At 46.4% G+C, this 20,344-nt stretch overlaps 1 protein-coding gene across 4 annotated transcripts; it reads right to left on the bottom strand.

Moving 5' to 3' along the window:
• Positions 1 to 454: 454 nt before the first annotated feature.
• On the bottom strand, positions 455 to 19,752 carry RBM23 (RNA binding motif protein 23). 4 transcript variants are annotated; one of them, XM_063697800.1, is made up of 15 exons: positions 19,564 to 19,752; positions 14,294 to 14,415; positions 11,921 to 11,996; positions 10,100 to 10,212; positions 8,949 to 8,996; positions 6,610 to 6,783; positions 6,043 to 6,096; positions 5,773 to 5,890; positions 5,531 to 5,683; positions 5,312 to 5,449; positions 4,055 to 4,120; positions 1,992 to 2,187; positions 1,791 to 1,904; positions 1,625 to 1,694; positions 455 to 1,544 (listed from the first exon to the last, which is right to left on the bottom strand). In XM_063697800.1, exons 2-15 carry the CDS (start codon positions 14,413 to 14,415, stop codon positions 1,541 to 1,543), a joined length of 1,446 nt encoding a protein of 481 aa, XP_063553870.1. In that variant the 5' UTR covers positions 19,564 to 19,752; the 3' UTR covers positions 455 to 1,540. The 4 variants fall into 4 exon arrangements, with proteins under 4 accessions (XP_063553870.1, XP_004054975.1, XP_063553871.1 ...); XM_004054927.5 differs by lacking the exon at positions 14,294 to 14,415; XM_063697801.1 differs by lacking the exon at positions 8,949 to 8,996 and having other exon boundaries at positions 19,564 to 19,751.
• Positions 19,753 to 20,344: the final 592 nt, after the last annotated feature.

Raw genomic sequence — 20,344 nt, 5'->3', positions numbered from 1 at the left:
GTTATACAAGACCCAAACCCCTTTGGATATTGGATTGGGATTGCTACTACAAAGAGGGTCAAAGGCAGGTACAAAGGCCAGTAGAGTTAAGAAAGCTCAGCTTAGCTCTGGTACTTAACTCTTCAAGATCACATCCCACCCCCCACCCCCCCCAACTAGAAAAAAACAAGTGTAGAATGCAGTACTGTCATAGTGCCATCTGCTGGAAAGAAAAGATCTGTCATTACGCACAGAGAAGGAGCCTGTTAAGTCCAAGTCTGTCCTGGTGCTGCAACTTGGCTGTTTGGGTAATTCTGTCCAGTGGGTAGTTGGGATGGAGATAGTTAAGATGAACATAGATGGAGAAGACAACCATAGATCAACAGTGTAATGCAGATACAGAATGGGAACCCCACCCAGATGTGAGTTTTCATTTTTCCTTCTAAAGGTGGTTAAATAAATAAAAGAAACACAATGATGTTACTAATGTTTTATATCCCTAGAAACATCACGAGTTGGGCTCATGAGAAGTTGTCAGACACACAACAAAGACCACACACAAATGGGCAACAGCTGCCACAAGGAGGAGGCTTGCCTTTTGTACAAAGTTTATATATATATATGTATATATATTTATGTACACAGACACAAGGGTATAAAATCCAGTGAGAAGGGCTCACACATGCCCAGGTAAGGGATGGCAGTAGCTTTAATTGCCAGGGTTGAGGCCACAGTAGAGGCACACAGGAAGTGGTAGAGTAGCAGCCTCCCTCCATCCTCCTACCTCGGGCCAAAGGGAGGAAATGGGAGGAAGGACAAGTATACAAAGGAAGATGGAAGATACTGGAAAGGCATACTCCACCTTTTACTAAATTCCTGAAAGCCCCTAAATGCCTCACAGGACAGATCACTCTCATGCCTCCTGGCAGGACAGATCACTCTGAGGCCTCCTGGCAGGATAGATCACTTCCATGCCTCCTAGCAAGATGCTGAGCCTACAGTAGGTCTGGCCTCAAGCTGCTTCAAGATAAGGTCTGAGGCTGGCTTCTCAATGCACATCCATGCTATCTCCCAGGGCCCTTGTAGCAGAAAGAGCACCTTCAAGGTTCACCCACAAACTCAGTCCTCTTGATTCAGAGGTCCTAAGGGTTTTCCTTGACAGACTAAAGGGTAAAGGTACAGGAAAAGGAGAGAGGTCAGTTCCTTCAGTTAATAATGCCCTATGGCCTTCCCAATGGGGGAGGAATTGAGGAATCACTAAGGTGTCGGAAAGGGCAAGAAGGTAATCTCAGAGACGATACACATGGAGAAACAGGTATTCAATGCAGGTGTGGATTCTGTTCTCTTCAACTGGCGGCTTTGCTCAGCAGAGTCCATTTCCAGTGGGACCATGGGCAGGAGCTCTTCTTGGTATCTTAAGGGTGGCCCCAATTTCCTCAGAGACAATGTCCATGCCCTCAGGATGGCTTGGTCCACAAAATGGAGAAATGGGGCCATGGAAGAGTAGATGTGAAGTGGCAGGATCCAGAGGCACAAGGAGGCAGTACACTGTGCCACTGATTTACCTGTGGAAAGAAGAGGTAAATGGGAAGCCAAAGGAAAGAGAATAATCAAAGGCTAGAATGAGCTAGACCCTGAGACTCACATGGTCTGGGGGGTAAAGAGGCTGGAGAGCTGGAAACACTGGGAGGCAAGGTTCAGGGCTGGACTCAGAGCTAGAACAAAGACAGGCAGAGTGAGTGAGCAAGCGCCGCGCACTCCTTCTTTCCAGACCCCCAAACCTTCCCTTCCTTTCCCATGTCCAAGACTACCAGTCAGAGCTGCTGGATTCAGGGCCCCCAAGGGAACTGCTCCATTCAGTTGCAAGGCAGCAGCCTGGGCAGCAGCAGCAGCAGTAGCAGTGGTTGGCAGTTGGATTCCAGCGCCTACAAGGAAAAGAAAAGGTGGGATTAAGCCCCAACCCTTCATCTAAAATTTAACCCCATAATCTTCACCTTGCGGAGATATTTTACCTTCTGCCAGTTTTGCCATGAGCTGCAAACGTCCACCTGCTGATCCCAGATCCAGCTCCTGGTCCCCATCAGGAAAAGTGATGTCTGTGCCACCATCCAGTCGCTCAGTCACATGGCCAACCCTCATAGGTCGACCAGCAAGCTCAAACCCATTCAACTGTTCCAGGGCCCGCCGGGCACACTCAGAATCAGAGAACTATGAGAAACCCAGGCCATGTTAGTCACCTACTCACCAAAGACATGCTCTCAAAGACCCAGTAACACTCCCTAGTCCTACTATCCCAGGAAAATTGTATGCTCACTGACGTACAAACTTTTCTTTCCCAGAAAATATGACCTAGGCCCATCACCTCAAAATGGTTCTCTGAAAAGGACCTTTTCCAACGGACTCAATGGCAGTCACTTTTCAATCTTTCAGCTCCAGTAAGAATCTAACAATGCAAAAGTTTATTATTGTAGGAAACCTAGCCTGACAAGTTATTTCACAAATGGGTATATCAAATGGAAGACAAGCTAAGAGCAAGGCTCCTGGGCTTTTAATTCAGTTCTCTATCCTAGTAAGTTTTAGTCCTTTTTTTTTTTTTTTTTTTTGAGACGGAGTCCCACTCTGTCACTGAGGCTAGAGTGCAGTGGCACCATGTCAGCTCACTGCAACCTCCGTCTCCTGGGTTCAAGCAATTCTCCTGCCTCAGCCTCCCGAGTAGCTGGAATTACAGGCACCCACCACCGTGCCCAGCTAGTTTTTTTATTTTTATTTTTTAGTAGAGATGGGGTTTCACCACGTTGGTCAGGCTGGTCTCGAACTCCTGACCTCAGGCGATTCACCCACCTTGGCCTCCCAAACTGCTGGGATTACAGGCGTGAGCCACTGCGCCTGGCCAAATTTTAGTTAAGTACTAGGAATCTGGAACTCCTAATTCCAGGCTTAAGAGGGAACACACCCTAGTGCTGACAGCAAGGCAGAACACACACCCCCACATACACACGAGAGCTGTTGACTAAGTGACCTGCTGACCAGAAGGCCTTTACTCTCTAGTCCCTTTTATCAGCAGCACCCAGCAACACACTGGTACAAAGAGGATTCCCAGTCTGCTGTTTGTTTAAGTGTCAAGGTTGTTGACCCAAAAGGCAACAATGCAAGGGCAAAAATGCTCCACAGAAGCCTTTCCATATCTCAGTCACACAGACAGCAAGAAAAGGTTACAAAAGTTACTTGCCACCACAGAATTGTCAACACCACAGCTAGCTTTGTTTAGCTAGCTAGCAGCATTACCTGCCTTAGGGCCTGGCATGTGGTACTGACAGTTCCTAGACCTAGACAGGTGTTATACATGGCTTGCCTTTACTGGATATTTTTGAGGTGAGCAATTCCAATGACAGAATACAACCTACTGCCCTCTGCCCTGTGGGTAACTGTGGGAGTGTATGCTGCCTGGTTTAAGCCCAGAAAATACAAGCTTCTATCAGACTTTGTGGCTGGCAGCCAGTTCTCAGCCTGGAGTCACATGGGGCTGGAAGAACCAGTTATAGGAATTGGCAACCATTTTGTTGGAATGTCAGGAAAAGGTGAAGCTTGCCCATAATTAGGTAGCCTCACTATTCTCCCCATAGTGCTACGTTAATAACTGATCCTTCTCAGTGCAGAAATTGCTTCAAATGGGGTAGCACCAGAGGGAAGTATAATTTCCTATTCCCATCCCTGTTATGAGAAACATCAATTCTATAAAGCATGTCTTTAAAAGCCCATACCTAACCTCCCTCACACCCCCAACCTTTTAGCTGCAGCCTGGTTACTATTACCCAAAGAGCCAAGTTGCAGCACCAGGGAAGCTGGTTGAACTCCTGAACACCCCCATACCAGGGCCACTGACAGAGTGTAGGAGCAAAGCCAAGATCTCAAGCAATGCACTCATCTCAAGGGGTAGGCTAGTCCAAGCTTCAGGCACCAGGGTTTATGGGTCATTTAGACAGTTCCTAAAGGAGGAGGATGAAGCTAAGCTGCAAAATCAGACAAGTGGACAAACCCAAAGTAAAATAAAAAAATTAAAAGACTAGAGACTCACCGTGATGAAACCATAACCTTTAGAGCGGCCTGTATCTGAGTCCTTCATCAGGACAATATTATCAATCTGTAGTAGAATAGTGAGAAATTATTAGTCAACTTTTGACTAGCCCACATCTTCAATCTTTCCTACCCAGATTGCTTTTTTTTTTTTTTTGAGACAGAGTCTCACTCTGTTGCCCAGGCTGGAGTGCAGTGGTGCAATCATTAACTTCTGTATTTTTAGCAGAGATGGGGTCTCACCATGTTGGCCAGGCTGGTCTCAAACCCCTGGCCTCAAATGATCCACCAGCCTCAGCCTCCCAAAGTTCTGGGATTACAGGAGTGAGCCATCATGATCCGCCAATATTTCTAGCTTTCTACCCAAAATATTACATCTTTTATTATTATTATTATTTTTTTTGCGACAGGGTCTCACTCTGCTGCCCAACATGGAGGGCAGTGGCACGATCACGGCTCACCATAGCCTTGATCTCCTAGGTTCAAGCAATCCTCCCACCTTAGACTCCCAAGTAGCTGGGACTACAGGCACAGGCCACCACACCCAGCTAATTTTTTATTTTTTGTAGAGATGAGGTTCTGCTATGTTGCCCAGGCTGCTCTCAAATTCTTAGGCTCAAGTGATCCTCCTGCCTCAGCCTCCCAAAGTGTTGGGATTATAGACTGAGCCACAGTGCCTGGCCCACATCTTTTAAAAAGAAACAGTGGGGCATGGTGACTCACTCCTGTAATCCTAGCACTTTGGAAGGCTGAGGTGGGCAGGCAACGTGGCAAAACCCCGTCTCTACCAAAAATACAAAACTAAGACCATGCCACTGCACTCCAGCCTGGGTGACAGAGTGAGACCTTGTCTCGGGAAAAAAAAAAAAAAAAGATTAGTCAGTAGAAATATTTTGGTAAAAGGTGGCCTTTTTTTTTTTCCGAGGCTCACTACAGCCTTGACCTCCCAGGCTCAAATGACCCTCCCACCTCAGCCTCTCGACTAGTTGGGACTATAGGCGTGCACCACCACATTGGCTAATTTTTGTATTTTTTAATCTTTCTTAATCTGGCCTATTATTTGATTTGTGTCTAACTTATTTGTCCACCAAGCACATGAACAGAGATGGAGCCAAACTTTCACAGCATAGACTCATATGCCCACTATGACGTATGCAGCAGGTTAATCACGGCCAGGCACAACAGAGAAGTACACTCAAACACTCACCCTCCCCACTTCTTCCAATTCCCTTCAGAGGTTTCTCTCACTCCTACTCACTTTACCAAAGGGCTCAAAGATGCCCCGGAGCATGTCTTCAGTGATATTGAAGTGTAGGGAACCCACATAGAGGCGCATTGGTCCACCATTGCCCTTTTGCAGGTTGTTGGCCATGGCTGCCAGTCGGTTCTTCTCTGCCTGGGGAAGGAGGAAATGACGGGTCATGTCCCACATTCCCTCTCCCCTTAAAATCTTATGTCTGTTTCTCAGCCTGCTCACCTGTGAAGCCTGTACAATGATAGGCACTCCCAGCAACCGCTGCCCAGTCAGCCCAATGGCCAGTGGCACAGACTGGATTTCACAGAATTCCACGTAGGCAATGCCCTTAGAACGACGTGAGTTCCGATCTGAGATGATACGTACATCGCGAACCTATCCAGGACGCAAAAGAAATCCTGAGTTGGGCATAAAGGGAGATAAAAGCTAAGCTACTCAGAAGAAAACTAAGGTGGGAGGGTTACCTTGCCTACAGCAGAGAAAAAGTCCTCCAGATCTCGAGGCCGAATTCGGGCAGCTAACTGCATACAGAAAACTGTGCGGGCATCACGCTCCTCAGGACTCAGATTATCAATTGGCTCCCTGAAGAGTGAAATGTGTTGAGACCAGCCCTCCCAATACCTGGTCATTGTTCTCCAGCTAACCCTCAAGTACTACACATTACTGTAATTTGGCTCAAATAACCTTTTATTCATACCTCACAATCCCTAAAACAGTGTTCATTATCAACCCACCTGACTGGGCTCTTCTCTCTGAAATGAGGACTCTTACTGTGTCCATACCTATAACTAAAGAATAGAGACAAACAAAAGGTGAAACCTTATTCTCATTGGTCCAATGCTGGGTCTTCCATGGTGAGAAAACCAGATTCCAATACTTCGTCTCATTGTTTTTTTGCAGGCTGGAGTGCAGTGGCGCCATCTCGGGTCACTGCAACCTTTGCCTCCCAGGCTCAAGCAATCCTCCCACCTCAGCCTCCTTGTGTGGCTAGGATTACAGACACACATGACCATATCTAGCTAATTTTTGCATTTTTTGTAGAGCCAGGGTTTCGCCATGTTGTCCTGGCTGGTCTTGAATGCCTGAGCCCAAGTGATCTTCTGGCCTCAGTCTCCCAAAGTGCTGGGATTACAGGCATGAGCCACCATGCCAGTAAATTTTGAATACCAACCCTTTCTGTGCCCGAGTATCCTTCCAATCACAATGTGTTATAATAAGCACCCTCAAGCAGCGTTCATAGTGCATTTGTTGTTTTATCCAGATTATTACACAAAAGTGAATCTATTAGCAAAAAGTGATACCCAGTGGCAAGTGGAGGACTCCTGTAATGCACACGATCCTCACGACGATGGTCCCGACTTCGCGACTCACTACTATGTCGACGATCCCAGCTACGGCTACGGTGACGACGCTGTCGACCTCGACTTCGGCTCCGACTATTTCTCCGTCTATACCGATCCCGATCTCGACTACGACTACAGAGGGAAACAACTACAGTCATGCCCACATCATGTTTAGGCCAACAAGCAAGTGCATATACAACAGTGGTCCCATAAGATTATAATGGTGCTGAAAAGTTCGTATAACCTAGTGATGTTACAGCCGCTGTAATGTCGTAATGTATTACTTATGTGTTTGTGGTGATAGAGGTGTAAACCAAACTATTACCTATTGCACTCCCAGTTGTATAAAAATACAGCACATCCGATTATGTACAAAGTGAATCTCATGAAGATAGAAAGACTAGTGTTTACTAGAGGCTGGGAAGGATGGAAGGATGGCGGCTGTGGGTGGAATGAACAGAAGTAGATGAATGGATACAAATATATCATTTAATAGAAAAAATAAGACCCAGGGCTGGGCGCGGTGGCTCACGCCTGTAATCCCAACACTTTGGGAGGCCAAGGCGGGCGGATCACCTGAGGTCGAGAGTTCGAGACCAGCCTGACCAACATGGAGAAACCCTGTCTCTACTAAAAACACAAAATTAGACCAGGCACGGTGGCTCACACCTGTAATCCCAGCACTTTGGGAGACCAAGATGGGTGGATCACTTGAGATGAGGAGTTCCAGACCAGTCTGGCCAACATGGTGAAACCCCATCTCTACCAGAAATACAAAAATTAGCCAGGTGTGGTGGTGCGCAACTGTAATCCCAGCTACTCAGGAGGCTGAGGCAGGAGAACTTCTTAAACCTGGGAGGCGGAGGTTGCAGTGAGCCGACATCGCGCCACTGCACTCCATCCTGGGCAACAGAGTGAGACTCTGTCTCAAAAAACAACAAAAAAAAATTAGCCTCTCTACTAAAAAATACAAAAAAATTAGCCGGGCGTGGTGGCGGGCGCCTGTAGTCCCAGCTACGCGGGAGGCTGAGGCAGGAGAATGGCGTGAACCCGGGAGGCGGAGCTTGCAGTGAGCCGAGATCGCGCCACTGCACTCCAGCCTGGGCGACAGAGCGAGACTCCATCTCAAAAAAAAAAAAAAAAAAAAAAAAAAAATTAGCCAGGCATGGTGGCACATGCCTGTAATTCCAGCTATTCAGGAGGCTGAGGCAGGAGAATCACTTGAACCTGGGAGGCGGAGGTTGTGGTGAGCCAAGATCACGCCATTGCATTCCAGCCTGGGCAACAAAAGCGAAACTCGGTCTCGAAAAAAATAGAAAAAATAAGACCCAGCGTTCAACAAATCAGTAGGGTTATTACTACAGTGTACAATAATCTATTATACATTTCAAAATAGCTAGTAGAGAATAATTTGAATGTTTCCTAGCATCATGAAAAGATAAACATTTAAGTCAAGGATAACTCAAGTACACTGATTTGATCTTTACAAATTACATGTATTAAATTTCACACATACCAGAAACTACATACATTATGCATCAATTAAAAATTGTTTAAAAATAAAACAATTACGTACAGTATATACTTCACGATAAAAAGTAATGATGTCACTGATTCATGTATTTATTATATTTATCATTCTAGAATATATTACTTCTACTTCGGTTAACTATAAAACAGCCTTAGGCTGGTCCTTCAGAAGGTGCTCCTAAAGAAAGCACTGTTACAGCAGAGTACAACTCTATGTGTATTAATGCCCTTGAAGACCTTCCAGTGGGACAAGATGTGGAGGTGAAAGACCCTCTGCAGACCTAGGTTCATGTGTCTTCGTGTTGTAGTTTTCAACAATAATAATAATGTTTAAAAAGTAAAAGACAAAAAAAATTTTTAAATAGAAAAAAGCTTATAGAATAAGGACATAAAGAAAACTTGTAGAGTTGTACAATGTGTTTGTGTTTTAAGCTAAATGTTTTAATTTTTTATTTTCATTTTTATTTTTTTTTGAGACAGGTTCTCAATCTGTTGCCCAGGCAGGAGTTTAGTGCTGCCATCTCGGCTCACTGCAACCTCGAACTCCTGGGCCCAAGCAATCCTCCAGCCTTAGCCTCCCAAGTAGCTGGGAGTACAAACATGTACCACTACACCTGGGTAATTTTTAAATTTTTTGTAGAGACAGGATTTTGCTATGTTTCCCAGGCTGGTTTTGAACTCCTGGCCTGAAGTGATCCTCCCGCCTTGGCTTCCAAAGTGCTAGGATTAAAGATACGAGCCACTGTGCCTGGCCCAGAATTACTGACCTGCGCTTTCTATCCCTGCTTTTACTATGGCTCCGACTCCTCTTCTTCCTGTGAAAGAGAGTACATTCTTCTTTTTTTTTTTTTAATTTTGAGAAAGAATCTCGCTCTGTCGTGCAGTGGCGCAATCTTGGCTCACTGCAACCTCTGCCTTCCAGGTTCAAGTGATCCTCATGCCTTAGCCTCCTGAGTAGCTGGGATTACAGGCATGTACCATCATGCCCAGCTAATTTTTTATATTTTTAGTAGAGACAAGGTTTCGCTATGTTGGCCAGGTTCATCTTGAACCCCTGGCCTCAAGTGATCCACCTGCCTCAGCCTCCCAAAGTGCTGGGATTACATGCATGAGCCCCGCGTCAGCACCGCGCCAGGTCAGGAGTGTAAATTCTTAAAGAGAAGGTTTCGTTATTGCTGCCAAAGAAAAGGAATTACAGTAAGGCCAGAATGAAACAGAAAGCATGAAAAAACCAAAGACCCGAAGATGATCCAGCAGTGGTTCACAGCAATTGCACAATACCAACTTACAGCCCTGAAAGCTGTCAGGCATCTGAAGAGGCCATTTTTCCCCCTAATGCCAAGCAAAACCTGGTGTTTCCAAATCAGGGGTCCTCTTGCTATTTTTTTTTTTTTTTGAGACGGAGTCTCACTCTGTTTCCCAGGCTGGAGTGCGATGGTGCGATCTCGGCTCACTACAACCTCTGCCTCCCATGTTCAAGCAATTCTCCTGCCCCAGCCTCCTGAGTAGCTGGGATTACAGGAGCCTGCCACCGCGCCCAGCTAATTTTTGTATTTTTAGTAGAGATGGGGTTTCACCATGTTGGTCAATCTGGTCTCGAACTCCTGACCTCAGGTGATCCACCCACCTCGGCCTCCCAAAGTGCTGGGATTACAGGTGTGAGCCACCACGCCCAGCCCCTCTTGGTATTTTATTCAAATGAAGTATATTGATGCTAGGACTAATCCACAAATCTACACTGGAAAATGAAGACTAGATAATTAAATCAAGTCACCATTATTCTCATGACCTAAGTGGAGCCATTACTAACAGTCAGCAGTCTTAACAGAAACAATCTCCCTATTCTGGTTATTTTTCCAATGGACAAAACTGTTTCCCTTCCCCAAGTTGCCAACCCATTTCTTCCTCCCACACTCACTTGCTTGTCTCCCCGATGGTGCTGCTTCCACTGGTCCCATTGCCACTGTTGCTGGTGTTGCTGCTGGTATTGCTAGGATAATCCTTTTTAACTTCTTTCCTTTGTTGCTCATCCTGAGGCATTCACCAGGAAAATGTCACAAGGTATAAGGTGGCAGACACACAGATTCCAATGGGCAAAGGGAACAAAGGTGGACAAGGAATAAATCAAACCACTTGATTATCTAGCCAGATTTTCAGCACCCTTATTTCCTAACAAAGGGAGTAAGAAAGGAATCAAGGAAACTACCTAAAAGGAAGAGATCAGCATGACAGATTTTGATGTCAAACTTCAGTTACCCAACATCTGCTCCACTAACATTTCCCAGGAAGAGTTACAAATTGGTGCTAGGCCGGGGGCAGTGGCTCATGCCTGTAATCCCAGCACTTTTAAAGGCTGAGGCAGGCGGATCAATTGAGGCCAGGAGTTTGAGACCAGCCTCGCTGACATGTCGAAACCCCATCTCTACTAAAAATACAAAAATAGCCAGGCATAGTGGCACACGCCTGTAGTCCCAGCTATTTGGGAGGCTGAGGCAGGAGAATCATTTGAATCTGGGAGGCAAAGGTTGTAGTAACTGGGATTGTACCACTGCACTCCAGCCTGGGCAGCCTAGTGAGACTCTGTCTCAAAAAAAAAAAAAAAAAAAGAGGCCAGGAGCAGTGGCTCACACCTATAATCCCAGCACTGTGGGAGGCCAAGGCAGGCGGGTCACCTGAGGTCAGGAGTTCCAGACCAGCCTGACCAACATGGAGAAACCGTCTCCACTAAAAAGACAAAATTAGCCAGGTGTGGTGGCACATGACTGTAATCCCAGCTACTTGGGAGGCAGGAGAATCGCTTGAACCCGGAGGCAGAGGTTGTGGTGAGCTGAGAACGCGCCACTGCACTCCAGCCTGGGCAATGAGTGAAACTTCATCTCAAAAAAAAAAAAAGGAAAAAAGAAAGCGGTGCGGGGGAAGGGAAGGGAGAAGGAGGGAGGGATGGGAGGAGAGGGCAGAGGGAGGGAAAAGCAAGCAAGCAAGCAAGCAAATTGCTGTTAAGTGGGCCAGGTGCAGTGGCTCACTCCTGTAATCCCAGCACTTTGGGAGGCCAAGGCAGATCGCTTGAGCCTGGGAGCTCGAGACCAGCCCAGGCAACATAGCAAGACCCTGTCTCTATAAAAAATATATTAAAAAAGAAACTGGGACGGGCGCAGTGGCTCACGCCTGTAATCCCATTACTTTGGAAGGCCAAGGTGGGTGGATCATAAGGTCAGGAGATCAAGACCATCCTGGCCAACATGGTGAAACCCCATCTCTACTAAAAATACAAAAATTAGCTGGGCATGGTGGTGCTTGCCTATAATCCTAGCTACTTGGGAGGCTGAGGCATGAGAATGGCTTGAACCCAGGAGGCGGAGGTTGCAGTGAGCCAAGATTGTGCCACTGCACTCCAGCCTGGCGACAGAGCGAGACTCTGTCTCAAAAGAAAAAAAAAGAAATTGGTGCTAGGTCTGAGGTACAGTGACTTTCTACTGTGTCACTTCGAGTTTTGAGCAAAGCACAGGTTACCAACACCACATTATGTGCCCACTCTGGTTTCTGAGGTCGTCTCTAAAAGTATGCCTCTTAACCATAGTCTCCAGCAAAGCTTACTAAGACTATGCCTTTTATGATTAGTTATTCTACATAATAAATAAGCAGGGAAAGAGGATTCATAAAATGTTGAAAGTTGAAAGTGATGATCGACAACTACTCTTTCTCATTAACCCAATTCCAGGAGTGAGGTGGAAAATATTACCTCTTCTTTTTTATACGGAGCTTCCAGCATGGCCTCAATCACTATGTCAAAGTCATCAGATGCCATCCTGTCAGATCTGGGGAGAGGATATTAATATGTAAGAACCTGTTTTATATTTTTCCTCCCTTTCCAGCACCACACATTTCTTTCCCACTCCAAGAAAGAGACTTCAGGATATACAGATTTCAGTTCTGTTTCTTGAACTGCAAAGAAACCTTACCAGCTGTCACTTACTCTAGGTTTATTTTTACACCCTATAGATCTGAACTAGTTCGACTTTGTGGCTTGGAACAGTCAAGGATAGGCCGGGCGCGGTGGCTCACACCTGTAATCCTAGCACTCTGGGAGGCCAAGGCAGGCAGATCACCTGAGGTCAGGAGTTTGAGACCAGCCTGGCCAACATGGCAAAACCCCCTCTACCAAAAATATAAAAATTAGCTGGGTGTGGTGGCACACACCTGTAATCCCAGCTACTCAGGAGGCTGAGGCAGGAGAATCACTTGAACCCAAAAGTGGAGGTTGCAGTGAGCCAAGATCACACCACTGTACTCCAGCCTGGGCAGCAATGTGTGACCCTGTCTCAAAAACAAAACAAACAAACAAAAAACACAAAAAAAATACATAAAAAAATAGTCAAGGATATAGAAGAAAACTGAGTATCTAGGAAGAAACAAAATACAACACTGATCCTGTTCTATGAAGAGAAAATGATGGTAGCCAAACTACTGTTCACTATAAAATAGACATTAGGTCTCCACTCTACTGTTCAAAATTCTGAATAAATACCGGGTTTAAACTTAAATAATAAAAACAGGCCTGGCTGCTACAGATGTGAGAAAAATATAAAAAGAAAAAATAATAAACAAATATAGGCGCATTATGTCCAATAAAAAGGTAAAGAGGCAAGACTAAAAATCAGAAGCAAGTCAAAGCAACACCAAAATGCAAATTTGCCCTAACGTCTTCCTCTCCGCATACCCTGAACACCAATAATTAGGGCCTTATCCCTGAGCATTTTCTAACCAATACCAACTACAGTTTAGGTAACTCAGAAATATGATGATTAAGACAGGCTCGACCAATCCCATCTTGAAACCTTTCTCTCTGGCAGGCAAGGTAAAACGTGCCTCCCCAAGCTTTCACATCTAGAAACTGCCTTTCCCCAGGCTGTCTACCACCAGTTTGTCAAATAAGAAAAACAGAAAATACCAAAGAAAACCAATAGGATAAATTATTCAAATGTTATTGGTCTGGAATTATCAACCCACACACGGATGAATCTCAAAATAATTACACGGAGTGACAGAAACCAGCCCCCCCACCCCCCCCCAAAAGTACACAATGAACAATTCCATTTACATAAAATTCTAAAAAATGCAAACTACGCCAGGCGCGGTGGCTCATGCCTGTAATCCCAGCACTTTGGGAGGCCGAGGCGGGCAGATCACGAGGTCAACATATCGAGACCATCTAGGCCAACACGGTGAAACCCCGTCTCTACTAAAAATACAAAAATTAGCTGGACGTGGTGGCACGCGCCTGTAGGCCCAGCTACTCAGGAGGCTGAGGCAGGAGTATCACTTGAACCCAGGAGGCGGAGGTTGCAGTTAGCCAAGATTGTGCCACTGCACTCCAACCTGGAGACAGAGTGAGACTCAGTCTCAAAAAAAAAAAAAAAAAAAAAAAAAGCAAACTAATCACTATATCAAAGAAAGCAGAAAGCAGATCAATGGTTGCCTAGGGATAGGATTAAGGGGAAGGGCTGGGAGAAAAAGATTTTAAAAGGGCACAAGAAGGCCGGGCGCGGTGGCTCACGCTTGTAATCCCAGCACTTTGGGAGGCCGAGGCGGGCGGATCACGAGGTCAGGAGATCGAGACCATCCTGGCTAACACAGTGAAACCGTGTCTCTACTAAAAATACAAAATATTAGCCGGGCGTGGTGGCGGGTGCTTGTAGTCCCAGCTACTTGGGAGGCTGAGGCAGGAGAATGGCATGAAGCTGGGAGGCAGAGCTTGCAGTGAGCCGAGATCGCGCCACTGCACTCCAACCTGGGCGACAGAGCAAGGCTCCGTCTCAAAAAAAAAAAAAAATTAAAAGGGCACAAGAAAAACTTTGGGGCCAACTTTGGGGCCAGGAGTTGTGGCTCACACCTGTAATCCCAGCACCGTGGGAGGCCAAGACAGGTGGATCACCTGAGGTCAGGAGTTTGAGACCAACCTGACAATATGGTGAAATCTCATCTTTATTAAAAATATAAAAATTAAGGCTGGGCACGGTCATGAGGTCAGGAGTTTGAGACCAGCCTGGCCAATATGGTGAAACCTCATCTCTACTAAAAATACAAAACATTAGCCAGGCGTGGTGGCACGCACCTGTAGTACCAGCTGCTTGGAAGGCTGAGGCATAAGAACTGCTTGAACCCAGGAGGTGGAGGTTGCAATGAGCCAAGAACACGCCACTGTGCTCCAGCCTGGGTGACAGAGCAAGATTCCATCTCAAAAAAAAATACAAAAATACAAAAATTAGCCAAGCATGGTGGCGCATCCCTGTAATCCCAGCTACCTGGGAGGCTGAGACAGGAGAATTGCTTGAACCCGGGAGGCGGAAGTTGCAGCCAGCCGAGATGGCACCATTGCACTCCAGGTTGGGTGACAGACCAAGACTCTGTCTCAAAAAAAAAAAAAAATTTGCTGGGCATGGTGGCTCACACCTGTAATCCCAGCACTTTGGAAGGCCGAGGCAGGTGGATCATAAGGTCAAGAGATTGAGACCATCCTGGCCAACATGGTGAAACCCCATCTCTACTAAAAACACAAAAATTAGCTGGGCATGGTGGCGCACGCCTGTAGTCCCAGCTACTCAGGAGGCTGAGGCAGGGGAATCGTTTGAACCCGGGAGACAGAGGTTGCAGTGAGCCAAGATTGTGCCACTGCACTCCAGCCTGGTGACAGAGCAAGACTCTGTCTCAAAAAAAAAAAAAAAAAAAAAAAATTAGCCGGGTGTGGTGGCAAGCACCTGTAATCCCAGCTACTCAGGAGGCTGAAGCACTAGAATTGCTTGAACCCAGAGGGCAGAGGTTGCAGTGAGCCAAGATCACGCCATTGCACTCCAGCCTGGATGACACAGCGAGACTCTGTCTCAAAAATACAAAAACAAACAAATCTTTGGGAGTGATGGTTTCATGGGTGTTTAACATATCAAAACACTTTAATGTATACAGTTTTATCATGTGCCCATTAAATGTACCTCAATCATGCCGTTAAAAAAAAAAAACCTGAGAAATTTCTATGCAAGGAGGCTATCATAATCAGACTTTTTCATAACCGTAAGAACTTTGTTGGCCAGCCGTGGTGGCTCACCCTGTAATCCCAGTACTTTGGGAGGCCAAGGTGGGTGGATCACCTGAGGTCAGGAGTTCAATACCAGCCTGACGGATATGGTGAAACCTCATCCCCATTAAAGACACAAAAATTAGCCGGGCATGGTGGTGGGCGCCTGTAGCCCCAGCTACTCAAGAGGCTAAGACAGGAGAATCGCTTGAACCTGGGAGGCAAAGGTTGCAGTGAGCCGAGATCACACCACTGCACTCCAGCCTGGGTGACAGAGTAAGACTCCATCTCAAAAAAAAAAAAAAAGAGGAACTTTGTCCTCTTTAAAGCAGCTAATGCACAATGCAACAATGCTGCCCTGGTTGCCCTAAGAGTCCATATCCTATTTTGACAAATAAGTGTAATAATTACAACTATGATTCTATGACTTACAGTACCTACAACTGCTAGACACTGTGCTAAGCATGTTATGGAGAGAGAAGATTCTTAGAGAAAAATTACTTGGAGCCAAATTTAAGGCTTAAATGGAAATTAAACCCAAATCAAATTGGTATACATAAAAACCAGTAAACTCAATTGCCTCTGCCTCCCAGGTTCAAGCAACTCTCCTGCCTCAGCCTCCTGAGTAGCTGGGATTACAGGCATGCACCACCACATCCAGCTAATTTTGTATTTTTAGTAGAGACCAGGTTTTCCGTGTTAGTCAGGCTGGTCTCGAACTCTCGACCTCAGGTGATCCGACCGCCTCGCCCTCCCAAAGTGCTGGGATTATAGGCATAAGCCCCACGCCTGGCTTTTTTTTTTTTTTTTTTTGAGAAGGAGTCTCGCTCTGTTGTCCAGGCTGGAGTGCGGTGGCACAATCTCAGTTCACGCCAACCTCTGCCTCCCAGGTTCAAGCGATTCTCCTGCCTCAGCCTCCTGAGTAGCTGGGATTACAGGTGTCCGCCACTACATCCCACTAATTTTTGTATTTTTAGTAGAGACGAAGTTTCACCATGTTGGCCAGGCTGGTCTCAAACTCCTGACCTCAGGTAATCCGCCTGCCTTGGCCTCCCAGTACTGGGATTACAGGCGTGAGCCACTGTGCCCGGCCTTCTACTTCTTCCAATAACACTTTATAATTATTTAGCAATCAAAGGTAACAAATGCTGCAGACAGGTAATATATGATTCATACCCAAATTTTTTAAAACTAAGGTTTTTTGAACTGCTCAAAGTCATACATAGCTCAAGGGCCAGGCAGAGGGGGTGGCTCACGCCTGCAATCTCAGCACTTTGGGAAGCTAAGGCTGGAGAATGGCTTGAGGCCAGGTCAAAATCAGCCTGGGCAATACAGTGAGGCCCCATTTTTACAAAAAATATAAAAATTAGCCACGCATGGTGGTGCGTGCCTGTAGTCCCAACTACTCGGGAGCCTGAAATGGAAGGATCGCTTGAACCCAGGAAGTTGAGGCTGCAGTGAACTGTGATCATGCCACTGCAATCCAGTCTGTGCAGCAGATTGAGATTCTGTCTCAATCCCCAAAACAGAGAAGGTCACACAGCTCAAAGGGAAGAATTTTTTTTTTTTTTTTTTTGAGACAGGATTTCACTCTGTTGCCCAAGCTGGAGTGTAATGTTGCAATCTCGGCTCACTGCAACCTCTGCTTCTCTAGCTCAAGCAATCCTCTAACCTCAGCTTCCCCAGTAGCTGGGACCACAGGTGTGCACTATGATGCCAGGCTAACTTTTCATATTTTGGTTTTTTTTTTTTTTTCCTGGTAGAAACATGGTCTCACTATGTTGCCCAGGCTGGTCTCAAACTCCCGGACTCAACAGATCCACCCACCTTAGCCTCCCAAAGTGCTAGGATTACATCTGGCCAGAGGAGCTAATTCTTGATCAGAAAGGTTTTCTGACTTCAAATCTAACATTATATCTATTATATCAGGTTACTTCTCATATGGTTTGTAATTAACTTTAAAGGAAAAAAAAAAGGACACAGTATACCAAGATATCTACTTTTAAATATATACTCACTGAACATGAATGTTCTTCTCATATGTTTATCAAAATAATCAGTCCCATTAGCTAAATCTCATTGTGAGTCTCCTATATCTGAGGCATGTACAGTGTATGCTTAAAAGTATTAGACTAATATACACTATTGATTCACTATGGGAAAATAGTTCTAAAAAGAAAAGTTTGTTTTTGTTTTTGTTTTTTTTTGAGAGAGTTTCACTCTTGTTGCCCAGGCTGGAGTGCAATGGCGCAATCTCGGCTCACTGCAACCTCCACCTCCCAGGTTCAAGCAATTCTCCTGTCTCAGTCTCCCAAGTAGCTGGGATTACAGGCAGGCACCACCACACCTGGCTAATGTTGTATTTTTAGCAGAGACGGGGTTTCTCCACATTGGTCAGGCTGGTCTCGAACTCCTGACCTCAGGTGATCCGCCTGCCTGGTCCTCCCAAAGGGCTGGGATTACAGACATAAGCCACCGAGCCCGGCCTAAAAAGAAAAGTTTTTTATACTCAAGCTGTTTCAGTCATTTTGGCTGCCAAGTCTACACAAATTTTCTGTTATGAACTATTTTTTACAATCTGCTTTTTCCCCTCCAAATGAAATGCTTGATTTCAAGAACTGCTCATTGTTGAGTGCTAACGCAAGGTAAGAACAACTTAACACACACACTAAAACTTACACTTAAGTTTACAAGCCTCCACAAATAAACCTCTATGTAAAAACTTTTCACTCAGAAACAAATATATCCGTTTAAGCAAAGCCATATACAACACAATATTTTGAAACTTGCAATCTCACTGGGTTTAGTGTCTTTCTAGATGTGCTAAAAGCAATAAGGTAGCAAACACTATGCATTTTCAGGCTGGTAGTTTTTTCTTTTTTCTTCCTTTTTTTTTTGTATTTTTAGTAGAGAGGGGGTTTCACCGTGTTAGCCAGGATGGTCTCGATCTCCTGACCTCGTGATCCGCCCGCCTCGGCCTCCCAAAGTGCTGGGATTACAGGCGTGAGCCACTGCACCCGGCCCAGGCTGGTAGTTTTCAAACGCTCTCTTCATGTCCCAACTTATGGGTCAAGGTCCATTCAATCTCATCCACATACAGAGTATGTTTTCTTCCATCCTGCTCCAAAAACAGTATTAGAGACCCACAATCACGTCAGTTCCTAGACCTCGTCCTAGCACAAGCCAACAGGTAGACCCCACTGCTAAAGGAGCAGAGAGAACCACTGTCAGACCAATTCGGGAAGAATTCACGAAAAGCTGGAGCCCCAGGGGTGATGGTAGCGCCATCCCCAGGGTCTGATCACTTAGCTGGGCACAAACACCTACAAACTGAAGGCAGCTTAACAAAAGAGGAACAATGAGAACGATAAAAGCTACTTGAAGGACTACCCTCCCCATGTTGTGTAGCTTTAAAAAATGGTCCTATAGGCCGGGCGCGGTGGCTCACGCCTGTAATCCCAGCACTTTGGGAGGCCGAGGCGGGTGGATCACCTGAGGTCAGGAGTTCGAGGTCAGCCTGGCTAACATGGCAAAACCCCATCTCTATTAAAAATACAAAAATTAGCCGGGCGTTGTGGCAGGCGCCTGTAATCCCAGCTACTCGGGAGGCTGAGGCAGGGGAATCACTTGAACCCGGGAGACAGGATGCAGTGAGCCGAGATCGCGCCACTCCACTCCAGCCTGGGTGACAGAGCGACACTCCGCCTTAAAAAAATTTAAAAAAAGAGGTCCTATAGGCAACCAACTGGCACAATCTCTGCGGGAGCCAGTGTCCCAGGGCTCAATCTTCATATGTGGCATCATAATACGCCTACTGGAATGAGTGCTTGAAAAAGCTAAATGGGAAAAGCTCATAAAGGTAAACATAGTGAACATGAATCTTCGACAGACTAGAGATTGAGGAAGAAAGCTCAATTCCCTTCTCTCTCTCTGAATGGTGGTGCGAGTGGCTGAAACTGATGATGCGTGTCCTCTCAGGCCGCGGAGGGTCGATGCTCCCTCTCCAGTGTGGGCGACCCTAGGTGTCACGGCTGCAGGGACCCGGAAAGAAAAATCACAGGATTCTAGAAACCGCATCTTTATCGGTGCAAGATACAGCCACGAGGGTGCCCAACTCTAAAATCGTGGCAGTGGGCTACATTTAAGTAGCTAACACTTCCAGGTCAAAACAAACAAAGGTTTTTTTAATGTTAAAAGTTCGCCTGAATCTCTTCGTGACGCCATTTTCTGCCCGTGACGTCAGGGGGAGGCGCCGTGCAGCAACGTCACGCATTGGTGACGTCTGCTGGGGACCGGGTTTTGGGGTTTCTCACCAGTTCCGGGTCCCCGCAGGGGGGTCCCGGTTCTCTCCGTTCCTTTGAGTATGTTGTGGGGAGTGGAGCTCGGATAGTTCCTAGAGTCTAGGCAAGAAAAGCAGCACTGCAGGTAGAGTGGCTCCTCTTCCCGCAAAATGGCGGCAGCTCTGCCGTCTTCCAGCACCTTCCCCGATCTGCGCATGCGCCAAGACTCCCCGGTGTTGGAAATAACCTCACTGGTTTCGCGGCAACCGTCCAAAGTACAGGTTCTCATTGGCTAAAGTCCTAAGTATGGGTGGAGCAAACTCAAATGCGTCTTAGCAACCACCGAGTTCCCATTGATTGGCTAACCTCAGAGACTCCAGAAAATGGAAGCGTCCTTTGGTAGCCGCCCATCACTCTCTCATTGGTTAAATGACTTGCGGAGGGCGGGGAAAACGGGACTGAAAACGGGAGTGAAGAAGCCACCAACCCCATTCCTGGTGCTCGCGTTGACTAGACCAGTGCGATGGGCGGAGCCAACGAGGAGGCACAATTTACATCCTTGGCCGTCCCTACTCGGATTTGCCGAAGGAGTCACGTCGGTCGTTAAGGTTAAGCTTTGTAGAGAACAGCGGCGTTTGTTTAACGTCCGGGGATGCTGAACTCGAAATCCCCGTTCTAAGCCGGCTACCTAAACAACCCTCCCGACCACCTCTCCTGACCTCAGTGCTCGGGACCTGGGAAAAGCAGATCTTGCCACAGACTTGTCTTGGACCCCACTCTGCCCTATCGTCATGGCCTGCTCCCACAGGTCATA

Source organism: Gorilla gorilla, chromosome 15 (assembly GCF_029281585.2).
Source record: "Gorilla gorilla gorilla isolate KB3781 chromosome 15, NHGRI_mGorGor1-v2.1_pri, whole genome shotgun sequence".
NCBI lineage: Eukaryota > Metazoa > Chordata > Mammalia > Primates > Hominidae > Gorilla > Gorilla gorilla.
The sequence above is the reverse complement of the archived record's forward strand: the minus strand, read 5'-3'. Positions and strand labels throughout refer to the sequence as shown.